General features: G+C 38.8%; 1 protein-coding gene across 1 annotated transcript in view; it reads left to right on the plus strand.

The window, feature by feature from the left end:
- The window catches only part of CGGBP1 (CGG triplet repeat binding protein 1), a 7,709-nt gene extending 345 nt beyond the window's left edge, over positions 1 to 7,364 (plus strand). Inside the window, exon 2 of the mRNA XM_014947351.1 lies at positions 2,307 to 7,364. Coding sequence (XP_014802837.1) covers positions 2,336 to 2,839 — 504 coding nt within the window. The 5' untranslated portion in view covers positions 2,307 to 2,335 and the 3' untranslated portion in view covers positions 2,840 to 7,364. The remainder of the gene's footprint in view (positions 1 to 2,306) is intronic.
- The last annotated feature ends 5,103 nt before the right edge of the window (positions 7,365 to 12,467 follow it).

Consider the following 12,467-nt stretch of genomic DNA (forward strand, 5'->3'; position numbering starts at 1 on the left):
GCGGCCTGGGGACCGGACCGGGCCCTCAGCCTTGCGGGGCTGGGGAGGGGAGGCGGCGGGCGGGCCCCGGCGCTCCCGAGAGGCCTTCACGGGTGAAATGGCGACCAAACACCCGGGAAGAAACGCGTAGAGTGCTGGCTCCCGGGCCTGGCGAAACCTGTTTGGCGGCCGGTGATCCGGCGCCGCGTTCCTCCCCGCCCGGAAGGCTGGCGGGGCTCGCTGCGGGGTCCTCCCGCGCACGCAGCGGGTCTGTCCCCGGAGACACGCTTTTATTAGCCCAGGCGTCCGCATCGGCCTGCCCCGGGGCTCCCGGCGCCTTGGGGTGTCCGTCCCGCAGGGCCCAGCGGCACCACCGCCTTCCCCTGCGCTCCCCAGGAGGAACTGAGGCGCTGGTAGGCAGGGAAGGCTCCATGCCACAACCTGAGACAAAAAAAAACCCAAAAACCCCCACAAAACAGCACAAAAACAAAGCCACACCAAAAATCCCATGTTTCAGTAGTTGTGCTGCGGGCAGAATTCTTGCGGATTTTGCCAAAGCGTAAGCGCAAACGCTGAGTTTGGGAAGGGATTTGTTTTGACGTTCCAGAAGCCTAAATCAACAAGTTTTATGTTAGGTTAAGGTTTTCCGCTTGATTTCAGGAAACCGTTACGGAGGAAACTCGTGGGGATAAGTTGCATAAAGCAACAAAAATAATGAAAAAATATTTTTTTCCTTAGTCTGAAGTGTTGTGCAGTATCAGTCCAGACTTGCAGTTCTGGAAAGCAGCAGAAAATTTAAATTAAGTACAAAAAATTAACTAGGAAATTAGCTAACAACAAGACCATCATCACCTTTTTTTTTTTTTCAAAGGCTTGTCATCTCTTACTGTAGTTTCTTAAACTGATAGTTTAAGAAAGAGGCAATTGTGAATACTGAATTTTCTGCTCCTTTACTCTCTTTCCAGAGCAAGCGAAGGGCATTCTGGAGAGCAGAAACTCCATTCAGTCCTTAGAACTGGACAAGTTCAATTATAGTTAGCTTGGAAATTCTGGTCTTTTAAAGGCAGAAGGTCTTTTGAAATGTTGCAACAGCAAACTAGGTATTTCTAACAAAATAAGTACAGAGAATAATACATCTAGAGGTATTCTGTTCTCTCAGTCTGCTCTGTAAGCAGACAGGTAACACAAAATTCTTCAAAGTTGTTCACACCCATAAGTAAATGCTCAGGCAACCTATTATATTTCCTCAAAGTATGTGCCAAAATATATATTTTTAACAAACGACACCTGTTGCAATTTTTTTTATAAGGAAGTAGGTAGTTGGCATAATGAATGATCATTTTGCTCGAAGAACCTCAAACCTGAACAGAGCTTTTTCTTGACTAACTTCACTTTGAAAAGGACTTAAATTATCTTCTCTGAGATTTACACCAGCTACTCTATTTCTCAACAACAACAAAAGAAATAGGTCCTGTTCGATTTTAGTACACTCAACTGTGTTATTGCCTACTTGGGTAACATCATATGATTTAGAATGATGTTAGAAAGTGTCCAGCTCTCTTAGTTATCTTCCTCAGAGAAGTTGTCTTTGAAAATACAGGTTTTTATTTTGCACTGAAATGTTTGCAATTGTGTGTTCACATCAGTCTGTTTCACAGGTCTCTAGTTACAATGACAAAATTATTGGCTGGTTTGCTTTTGGCTCCAAGTTACGATTCAATCTAATAGTTGCAGTTTGAGCTGGGGTGAAAGTGAGGGATGTTTCCAAATGAGTGCTGACAAAGCTTAGGCTTGGTTGTTTCGGTTTGGTTTTGTTTGTGGTTTTTTTGCTGGCTTTTTAAAGTGACGGTAAGGGCCTTCTAGCCAAACATTTGGACAACTAAATTTTTGCTAACAGAACTAATACACATTTTCAAGAAGTAAACAGAAAATGTCAACAGAAGTAAGAAACTGCAAAATAGATTGAAAATACTAAGAAGAAAGCATGCTATACCCTAAAAAGCAAAGGATAAAAACTCCAACAAAAAGTATAAGACCTTTCTGTTTGACTTTGTGATGAACAGATTGAGTTTTGAAGGTTCTGTTGAGCTTTGTAGTTGTAGAAACTAGAAAAGTATTTTACTGTCACCCACGAGGAACTTCGGTCTCCTAAGTTCTTTGGAATTCAAGATAAAGAACCTTTACAATAATAGTTTCACACATGGATCTTACATGTAATTATCTTTTAGATGTCCATAAGCACTATATTGGATATTGAATAGACTCCATGCAGAACTATTTGGTTGAAATCATTAGCACTGTTTAACAGTGTGTTTTTTTCCCCCTAGCTTTCAGGTAAAGTTTATTAAAGGCAGCAATGGAACGATTTGGAGTGAAGTCTGCTCCATCACGTAACCGCTCGAAGACTGCTTTGTATGTAACTCCTCAGGATCGTGTAACTGAGTTTGGCAGTGAGCTGCACGAAGATGGAGGAAAACTCTTTTGTACCTCCTGCAACGTGGTTCTGAATCACGTTCGCAAGTCTGCCATCAATGACCACCTCAAGTCTAAAACACACACAAAGCGAAAGGCAGAGTTTGAGGAACAGAACGTCAGGAAGAAGCAAAGGACTCTGACTGCCTCCCTTCAGTGCAACAGTACTGCCCAGACAGAGAAAACCAGCGTCATCCAGGACTTTGTGAAAATGTGCCTGGAAGCTAATATTCCACTGGAGAAGGCTGATCATCCATCTGTGCGAGCCTTCCTGTCCCGCTACGTCAAGAATGGCAGTTCGATACCTAAGTCAGACCAGCTAAGGAAAGCATACCTGCCTGATGGGTATGACAATGAGAACCAACTCATCAATACTGAAGACCGTTGAGAAGAAAACTGTTTTCATCATTGTTGTGAAGTTTTACATATTGATGGTGTGGTTTATTTTTATATTCATGCATATATACAGTGTTACATATTGGTTTTACAAGATATTTTGTATTATTGTAGAAATGACAATCTATTTCTGAACTTAGTGGTATGCCACAGACTGTTGCTAACCCTGCTGTAGACTTCAGAGCTACACTGATGTAGAACTCGTGATGAATGTAGGGGACATACCTGGCATACCTTTTATCTACGTTCAGTCCAGCTGTAACTGACGCTAAGAAAAAGGCATTTGGATGGAGGACCTCACCTACCTAAATATACGAGGAAGATGATGCGATAGGGATTGTTAATCATGTCAGTGGATTGCTTTGTCCAGTACCCTGTCCATGAGCAACCAAGAAGAAGTGCTGCACATTTGAAATGCCAGAAGTTGTAGAATGGTTAGTTAAAATATAACTGCTCTGTTGGGGGAGGATTATTGCAAATAATCAAGTTCATTTCAATCAAGTCACATTGCACATATTCAAGTTCAGTTTATGTTCTAAAACGGAAAACCTTTTTCTTCTAAAATACTCTTATCCTATTTGAAGCAACTGTGGATGTTTTCATTATCTAGCTTAATTAGCCAGTCTCTTATTTTGACCTCTGAACTCCACTATTATCACAAAGTTAGGAGTTCTGCAGGTTTACCATGCCCACTCTTTTAATTCAGTTGTTTCATTGCCTCGGTTTAACATGTCCCCTTCAGTTTCAGTGCCAACCTTTGAAAGTTGAGTAGACAAACCAGTAACTAAGTGTGGTTTGCAGTGCAGCTGCTGGGAAGTGAAACTTTTACTGGGCCTAGGTCTTAGAAGAGACGATTAATGCCTTTTTCTTACTAGCAGGACAAAGGATGCTAAATCTAAACTGGGAGTTGGGGGGCACTAAATTGCAGAGTTCAGAAGGCTTTTTTTACAGTGCACAGGAGAAGAGGATCCCCCATCTTTCCCTGAGGGTCCTCTATATCTCTGGCCTTGTCCTCAGCCTTTTAATCAAAGGAGGTAAAGCGATTAAAATAGTTTCCAAAGTAGTTGCTGCAAAAGCTATTCAATACCTGTAAGCACAAACAGGAAAATTAAAGCTATACGGGAATTACAGACCCAGGCCATATTTCTTTCTCTGTATCAAGGCCACATCTACTGGACTAGCAAAAAGTAAAGTGGGAAAGTGCAGAATTTCAATAACATTACCCTCTCCGAAATCTAGTAAGCGATTACTGAGCTAATGCAAGTTATTATGCCAAATAGCCCCCTTGATGCAAATGCTCAATAAAGATTTTGAATTAAATGAGGGAGGACTGTGCAAAGTGCTGGAATACATCCTACTTCTGCTTGCTGTCAATTTCCTTGGGATGCTTTGGGTTCAGGGAGGTGCCAAGTGTCTTCTAGCAGCACAGAAATCCTCTGCTCTGTGGATAGGATGGTGTAAGCATGCTTTAACTCCTTTGGGTGGAGCCAGTTGTTCAGTTCAGCTTCTTTTCTCCAGTAGATCTCAGTATTTTTTTTATTCCAGATATTTAGGGCAATACTAAGTAATTGCTAAAAGGAGACAAAATAACTCATTTTTTTTTTCTGTAGCTATTTCCCTAGCTATTTCTAGAGCAGTCTCTTTTGCTGGATTGAGAGAGACTTACATACTTAGTAACAACTGGTTTTGGTGCAATCAGCTTCTACAGAAATGCACTTGGGTTATATTATAAACTTGTCTTGTAGGCTTCTGCTATGAGATCTGTTTGAGTAAAGGGACAAAACTAAGAAGGCTTCCTATCCATCTGTACCAGTACTCGAGTCCTCGGTATGTTGCCGCACCTTTGGTCCTTGTTGAAGCCAGAGGGACTCCCATGCCATCATAGCAATCCTGTCAATGATATTGGTTGCTGGTTTAGAACTTCAGACAGAAATGACAGCAGTAATTTCTTTTCTCTAATCCTAGTTATCAACATATGCCTTCCAAAATATCATTTGCTGTTGCACAGGCTTGGGTTTAGCTTAAGATCATGAACTGCCTTGAACTACAACTGTTTTATAAATCTTCTTAAGCCAAGTGAAAGGGACACTGCCAATAGCCTTTTCTGTCCTGATAATAATTGAACGTGTTCTTTTACAGCTGCTGTTTCATTACAGTGAAACAACATCCTCGCTTTAATTTTATTTTTTTAACCTTGTGAATGCAATCTTAGAATTGAAGCAAATGGAAAACAATGGAGTTATCGAGAAAACAGGCTTCCATTAAGCAAAAGCATCTAGAGAAGATGGTATGATTAAATGGTATGAATTTGGGCAAGTTAGCTCAGTTCTTGCTAACATGGGGTTTCACAGGCTGCGCCCCATAACCATTTTATATAAGAATTAACGCTGTATGTCTTTCCCTTGACTGGCAAGCTGACAAACATTTTTAAAAGCTTAATGGTAACATTAAATATGCTCTCGTACAACTGAAAAAAAAAATAATAATCAAGTTACTTTCATTTATACGGCTTTACATAAAAATAAAAGCAGCATCAACAGCTTTTGTTAAAAAGATAAAACGAGCCATTTTGAGTAAGGCAAAGCAATATTAGAACACTTAAGTTCTCAAAAGCTTACTCTACTTATAAAGCAATCTGTGTACAGAGCCTCAATTTACAGAATTAACACAATTCTGAACATATTTTCGGTGATTATTCTAGTACCAATTTATTTTTTAAGGAGAATTACTGCAGAGGGTACAAACCTGGTGAGGAACCTTATCAGTGCAGCCATAGGCTAAAAACTCACAAAAATTTGGAAGCAAAAACTGGTCAACAGGATTTTGAATGGAACTGACAGCAGATTGTAGGACACTAGTGTCTTAATAAAGGGAAAACTGTTAAAAAAACCCCACACAACTTTTTTCAAGCTTTTTGAAAATTCAAGATGCTGATCCATTGCAACAACCATTCATAATGGAGTAAAACGATGAAAAATAAAGCACTTCCAAGTAACCTAGAAACAATAATGAGTAAGTAAGTTTATATTCATGGGCATAACCCAGATCATCAACAAGACACACTTATTTTCTTTAAAAGTAAAAATGGTTCCAGTCAGTCTGGGAACAGAGTCCTGCAAACACTTAAGTTCAGAGCATAACTTTGCTGGTGTGGCTATAGCTGGATAAAGCATAACCTTGGTTTAATTGCTATTGATCTTAGGAAAGTTTTGCAGCAGAAGTTTCTGGTGTACCTAAGTAATAACAAATCCCTAGAACAGAGGCTGTGGCTAAGTTGTTTAACAGTCTTCATGGGGTTTTCCTTTTTTGTCTGCAAGAACATTGCATTATTTTTCCATGTATTTCCTATAAAGAGTATACTCTCAGAAGTTAAGGGACGGTAATAACGTCTGCTTTTCATTTTGCATACATATGTAGGGACAAGCTATACGGAATACTTGTTGCTAGGTGGTTTTATTAATACATTTTAAACTGTAATTGAAAAAAAGAAAGAGAAAGAAAAAGAAGAAATATTTTCTTCTCTGACCATGTACTTGTATTAATTTAGCCAACTCAGAGCTAAAATTACTCCAAAGTGCTTTTCTTGGAACAACACTTTCAAAGAGTAAAATACAAACAGGAACATTCTCTGTTTCGTGACTACTTACATATATGCATCATTTTAGTTTCAGCTTGCATGTTCTTGAAACAGCATAAGCAAGTTCTAATATTTTTAAGCATTTTCAAGCCTATAATTTGGCAGGTCCCTAGAGGAGGTGAAACATTCACCATAATGAAAGGGAAAGCTGTTTTTCAATTGAGAGAGAAACTTGGTTCTGCAAAGTATGGGATATTCTCATGATAGAAGGACTATTTTTAGCCAGAGCCCCTTTTAGCGATTCTGTTGAACTGAACAGTGAAATGGTCCCTGCTAGGTTTTGCAGCATAATGAGCTGGTTTTCAGGAAAAAGAAAAAAAAAAAAAAGAAAAAAAAGAATAAAAAAGCTGGAAGTTTGGCAAGGATGATCTCTATTTATATTTACATATAAAGAGAGGCAAGACTCACTGTTGTTGTGTTCACATTGTACTCACTGCTAACTCTTTGTGTAATTTGAGTGCTTGTTGTCTTTGTACAATTTTAAGGTTGTGTCTAACTTTCAAAATAAATTGTTTTTAACAAAGCTTCTCTTTGTAATAATGCTATTAGAGATTGCTCTCTTTTGGGCTAGTGAAGATGCTTTATTTTTGATTTGGTGGTAAAGATGTTTTGCTGATGGTAAGTGGCCACAGAAACGGCTTTATTTAAAAAAAGCGATGAACTTACAATTAGATACTGGAGTGAGACTGAAAATACCTGTGTCCTGCAGTGCCACAAGACTTCCCGTTAGAACAGTAATATCAGAGTAAGTGATTTAAGTTTTTATATTAAAATATTAATGAAAAAGAAATACTTTACTTTGTAAAGTTTTCACTCAGTAATGGAAAAATGGTCCTTTTTTAAAAAAATAAATAAATAAACAAATTCCTTTTTCATAGAATTTATGCATGATCTCTTGTTTTGCCAAGCAGGTGGATAAAGAACATATGGTAGGTCACGTATAATGGTAATTTAAGATAGAAATGGGTGGTCACAGGAAAAAATAATGTACATGCTAGTTAGTTTAAGGTAGTATCAAACTATATGTTGAAGTGTTTTTTTGGTGTATCTGTGCAACCGCATTGAAGTCTGTTTCAGGATCACTTATACAGCACCCCTGTTTCCTGTCAAGTATGTGACCTTCTTAAGGGTGACAGGAATTCCCTAACTATGCCTGCTGTTGCAATTGAACACCAAGAGAAGTAATTGTTATGCATTTAGACATTGCAGTAAGTGATTTGCAGGTATAGGATCTTGCAGCTGCCTAATGCTTCAAGTCTTTTCAGGATGGGCTTCTGCAGCCTGGAAGAATTGGGTCTTTCCAAACTATCTGCAGAAAGGTCATAGTTTGATCTCTGTCGCCCTTGGGGACTTCATGAAAATTGAGAACATAACATCAGCCCATCAAGATTATCGAGTTTAGGTTTGATTGTTTACATGTCCCTTTTCCTGACATCTTATCTGGCTTGACATCTTATGATAGATCAGTGATAAATTCATGTAACGTCTTGACTCAAAGTTATTAATCATTACTTTCTCATTTTCAGGCCACAGCACATTAAGATCAAGTTGCTTTTTTTTTTTGCCTTTCTACCAAATGGAAAAGCAGAAAAGAAACAGACATACCCTGTGGGCTCAGTGAAAGGTCGCTCACATAGTTAAGATTTACTTGCATCTGGAGCAACAGTGTGTGCCAGTAGCGACCTTGAGAGCAGGGGAGGAGTGAGACATACAAGTTTTGCATCCTGAAGCACATCCTGACAAAAAACAGAGCACAGCCTGGGAACTGAAACCTGTCTTGATAGTAGAATAATTGTTATTGTGATAAGCTCAGTAGAAGGTAAAAAAATATTTTTGTAAGTCCATGATTGGGCATTATGGGGGGTGTAGGTTTCTGTCTTAGTGTATAAAAGTCTCTCTGTGTAGCAATAAAGATGGTCGAATTGGATTTTTGGATTCGCTTGCTGCATGACCTACGAGTCCGTGATTTCTTCATACGCCACAATACCCTTTTGCAAAGTTTTCTTATGTGGACAATTGCACTCTGAAACAGCATCTCAATACTTGCAAAATCAACATCTCAGTAAGGATTTGGGTGGAAGCTGATGCAGAATCAGATGAAGTACATACATAAAGTTTAGTAGTTAGGCCACACGAAATTCTTACAATGACATTTTACTTTCTTAAGTGAATCATGCTGTTTAACCCACATCCAAGATGCAATAGGATGAAGTACACATAACTGCTTTTAGGACACATTCATACTGATAATTAAGTTTGGCATTTGCATAGGCTGGACACCAGAGATTGAAGGACAGACCATCTGTGACAGCTTTGCTTAAGTCAGGTAAGGATTTTTTATTTTTTTTTTTGTCACCACTTTTCTCTTTCTACAAGGGGTTTGGAATTTGTGGGTCTTCTGGTGACAGAAGCCACCTCTTTCATATTCAAAAGCAGTAGTTCGTCTCAAGTAAAACCATGAGGTGCAGGTTTTGACACAGGATATAGAGAACCACTGCAGCTGTCACTCAGGCTTGACAGAGTGCAGCCTCAGGACCAGAATTGCCCCTGAAACTAATTGTTATATATTAAGCATGCTTAATACAGTTCTAGTCTATAAAATAGGAAATTAATTATAAAATGGCTATTCAGCAATTGTTTATCATTTCTATTTCAGTCCCCTTGAGTTTAGCTTTTGAGTTTCCCAACTCCATGCTCACTTAATTAAGGTTTCAGAAGCCAAAAACATTTGAAGATTTATTCTTGCAAAAACCCATCTATTTTGCTAGATCTCTCCTAGGCTTGGAGGAGGACTTGAGGAGTATTACTGGTTTCGGTTGGTATGCAAAGCCTGTGTTCAGCCGAGCTAAATAAGCACAAGCAATTTACATTTATTCATGCTTTAGATTTATCTAAGCACTTAGCTCTCCCTCTGTGTCTTCTCCTGTCTAGCAGTGCACGGGAAGGGGAAGTAAAAGCAGAGGACTACTAAAGTGCAGTGGAGTGACCAGTACTCTCACGTGTGCTACATGAACACATTAAAACACATTCATTAGGAATTTTCTACTCTCCTTCAGTGGATACTTTTACTTTTTCCTCCTAAATGATCCTTCTGTTCAGTAAGAATTACTGTGTCCCTGAGGAAAATGAGGAAATCTTCCATTTTCTCCTAACCAATAGAGTAGCTTACAACAATGCAGTGGAAGGAAGGTATCATTCAGTAGTTCTGTTCAAAGCTGGAAGAAAAACAATTAAGTGCTTTAGAGGTTCTTAGGGGGGTTTTGAATATTGGTTTGCTTAAGTATCTTTTTTAATCTGTCCTTCAGTGTACAGACTAGCTCCCAAATTCAGTATTAGATTTCACTGCAGTAAATGAGACCTCCTTACCTTAATTCTTTTGTAATTAGCTTTAAATTGCTTCCTCCTTCCCCTTATTTCTGAAGCCTGTCATTACCATAAGATGAATCCAATAACTAGAATACCCATGCTTGCACTTAGGGAGGTGTTTTATATACAACAAACCCCCGAGTAGATTCTTAACCAGCCCAATATTGAATGAACTGACAGCCCCTGTGAGAGCGCCCAGGCCCATGCTCGGTCTGCACTTTAGAACCTGGTGCAAGATGTTGACTTAAAGCTTAGCTCTTCTCAGTAATTGCTGGGGAAAAAGCAGGGCGATGCGGAGACTCTCATTTTGTGGGAAAAGGAAAGAACTTGCATATAAACGAAGTAACTGATCCCTCCTTTAGCAGGGAGCTATGGTGGTAAGACATGAGAACAGGCCGCATGGGCCAGCTGTAGCTCAGGCAGCAGCACGTACTACTGCAAGCTGCATGATCAGTGCTGACAGGCAAAGAGCTGGATGGGAGACTCTAAACTGTTGTTCCTTGCAGATGCTAAAGCTTCTTCATATAGTGTAGTGAAGACAATTTTCAGCAGACTTACTGGAACCTGCTATCTAAGCACCATATCACTCTATGTGGTTGGAGGCCAATGCTTAACCACCTGCAAACAGGGAAGACACAACCCCAAACCACAACCTGGTCTTGCCAGAAGAAAACATGAGGTGGAACAGAAGAAACATTACACAGCTAGGGTTTTTTTTAAACTTGCTTTCAGCAAAGAATCAGCAGATATGACAAAGTGGACTGAATCAAGCAAAGAAAGTTTTTATTAATAGTAATCCTCTGGTGTTTAAGATGAGCTGAATTTTGTTTTAAATTTGAAATCTTAATTTAATTTGAAATTTTAATTTAACCTGAATATTTTTTTTTTAGCCTCTTCCTGAAAATAGTATCCAACACACACAGAACTGAGGTAATCCTTGTGTTTAAATTGCATTGAATTCTCTCAGTCCTTTAAATACTTGGCATCTGTTAGGATTCAGCTGAGCTCTGATTTGCGTATAGCAAAGAAGTCACTGAATTATTGCAGATAGTGGAAATCAGTGCCATCTAGTGACATCTTCTTCTGCCATCTCCAAATGATATGTCGTCTTGAATGAAACTCATAGGCTCCTCCCACTCCTAGTTATGCAGTTTTAGATTAGGACTCTCAATTCTTTGTTTGGTAAATAGATATTTTTTATTTACTAAGTATTTACTATCCTTTGAAACACCCTTTTAAAGCAAAACTAGAATATTTTAGTGTCTCAAATTGAAGACTGATTTTATCAAAAAACTAGAATGTAAATTACTGTTTGGAGATCTAAAAGATCTAATTTATAACTTAACAATATCACAAAAATAAAAACTCCCAGGAACGTCTCAAGGAGGTAATCAAGTCTTAACAAGAAAACATGAAATTTTCAGATTCTTTGCCACCTTCCAGCAGGTTCTCAAAATACCTCACCAAAAATACCCACAACCCTACTCTTAAGCAGAAAGGAGATAAAGGAAATAACGAAGTGTCAGCAGCTATAGGAGAAGTCACATTTGCCAAAAGCTTTTTAAGAAAAAGGCTCCAAAAATCACTGATGAGTGCCCAAGAGACTTACTATTGAAAATACAACAAGAAGAATCCTCACAAACCACATACAGTATGCAGTACAGGAAATACGTGCTCCTTCCTGCCACTCTGACCCACCTCACCCAAAACAGTAACATATGACTGTACCTGTCCTACAGTACAGAATACTTCCACGAAGTCACCAAAAGGAATTATATACCTAGAAAACCAATCTCAAAACACCACAGAGAACAGACAAAACCTTGTCCTATTAAAACACTTGTCAGTAGCTAAGGACTCAGCCCAAAACAGCTCTTCTAATGAGAATGCAGAGATTATGTACCAACTACTAATATCACATTCCTAGCGTAAACTTTGCATAACTCAACATCAACACAAGCAGAAATTACACTGTCAAGAAACACACCCCTTAATGACCAGTTTTACTAGCTAAGATAGCTATGGATTCAACCACTAGATGTCTTCCCTATACAAAAATGCAATTTGCAGTACTAGTATTTTGTCTCCAGTGGAAGTATGCTCTGTGTGCAGTTACACTCAAGGAGTTTTCCTTCATAAAGATTTTCCATTTAGGCTGGATTGTAATTTTTGTAAGGCTATTTCAGTTTCTCATGAACATCAGTATGATTCTCCTGATCATCAAGTACCTCACCAGATACTCCCAAACACAAAATTTTGGAAAGCTGTTCAATTATTTCCTCCAAAATATTACTTTGAAAAAATCCTGATAATTTAGATTTTGTTAATGCATAATATGAATATATTTGGTCTAAAAAGCTTGCAATATTTGGAATAGTTCAGTCAGAAGGTACCTACAACGATCATCTGGTCCAACTGCCTGACCACAAGTTAGAGCATGTTTCTGAGGGCATTGTCCAAATGCCTTTTAAACACTGACAGGCTGGAAACATGGACCCTTTCTTTAGGAAGCCTGTTCCAGTGTTTAACTACCCTCTTGGTAAAGAATGTTTCGTAACATCAAGTCTAAACCTCCCTATTTTAACATAGGATTTCATAACTGCATTAATTTTTTCTG

Source organism: Calidris pugnax, unplaced genomic scaffold (assembly GCF_001431845.1).
Source record: "Calidris pugnax isolate Ruff unplaced genomic scaffold, ASM143184v1 scaffold95, whole genome shotgun sequence".
NCBI lineage: Eukaryota > Metazoa > Chordata > Aves > Charadriiformes > Scolopacidae > Calidris > Calidris pugnax.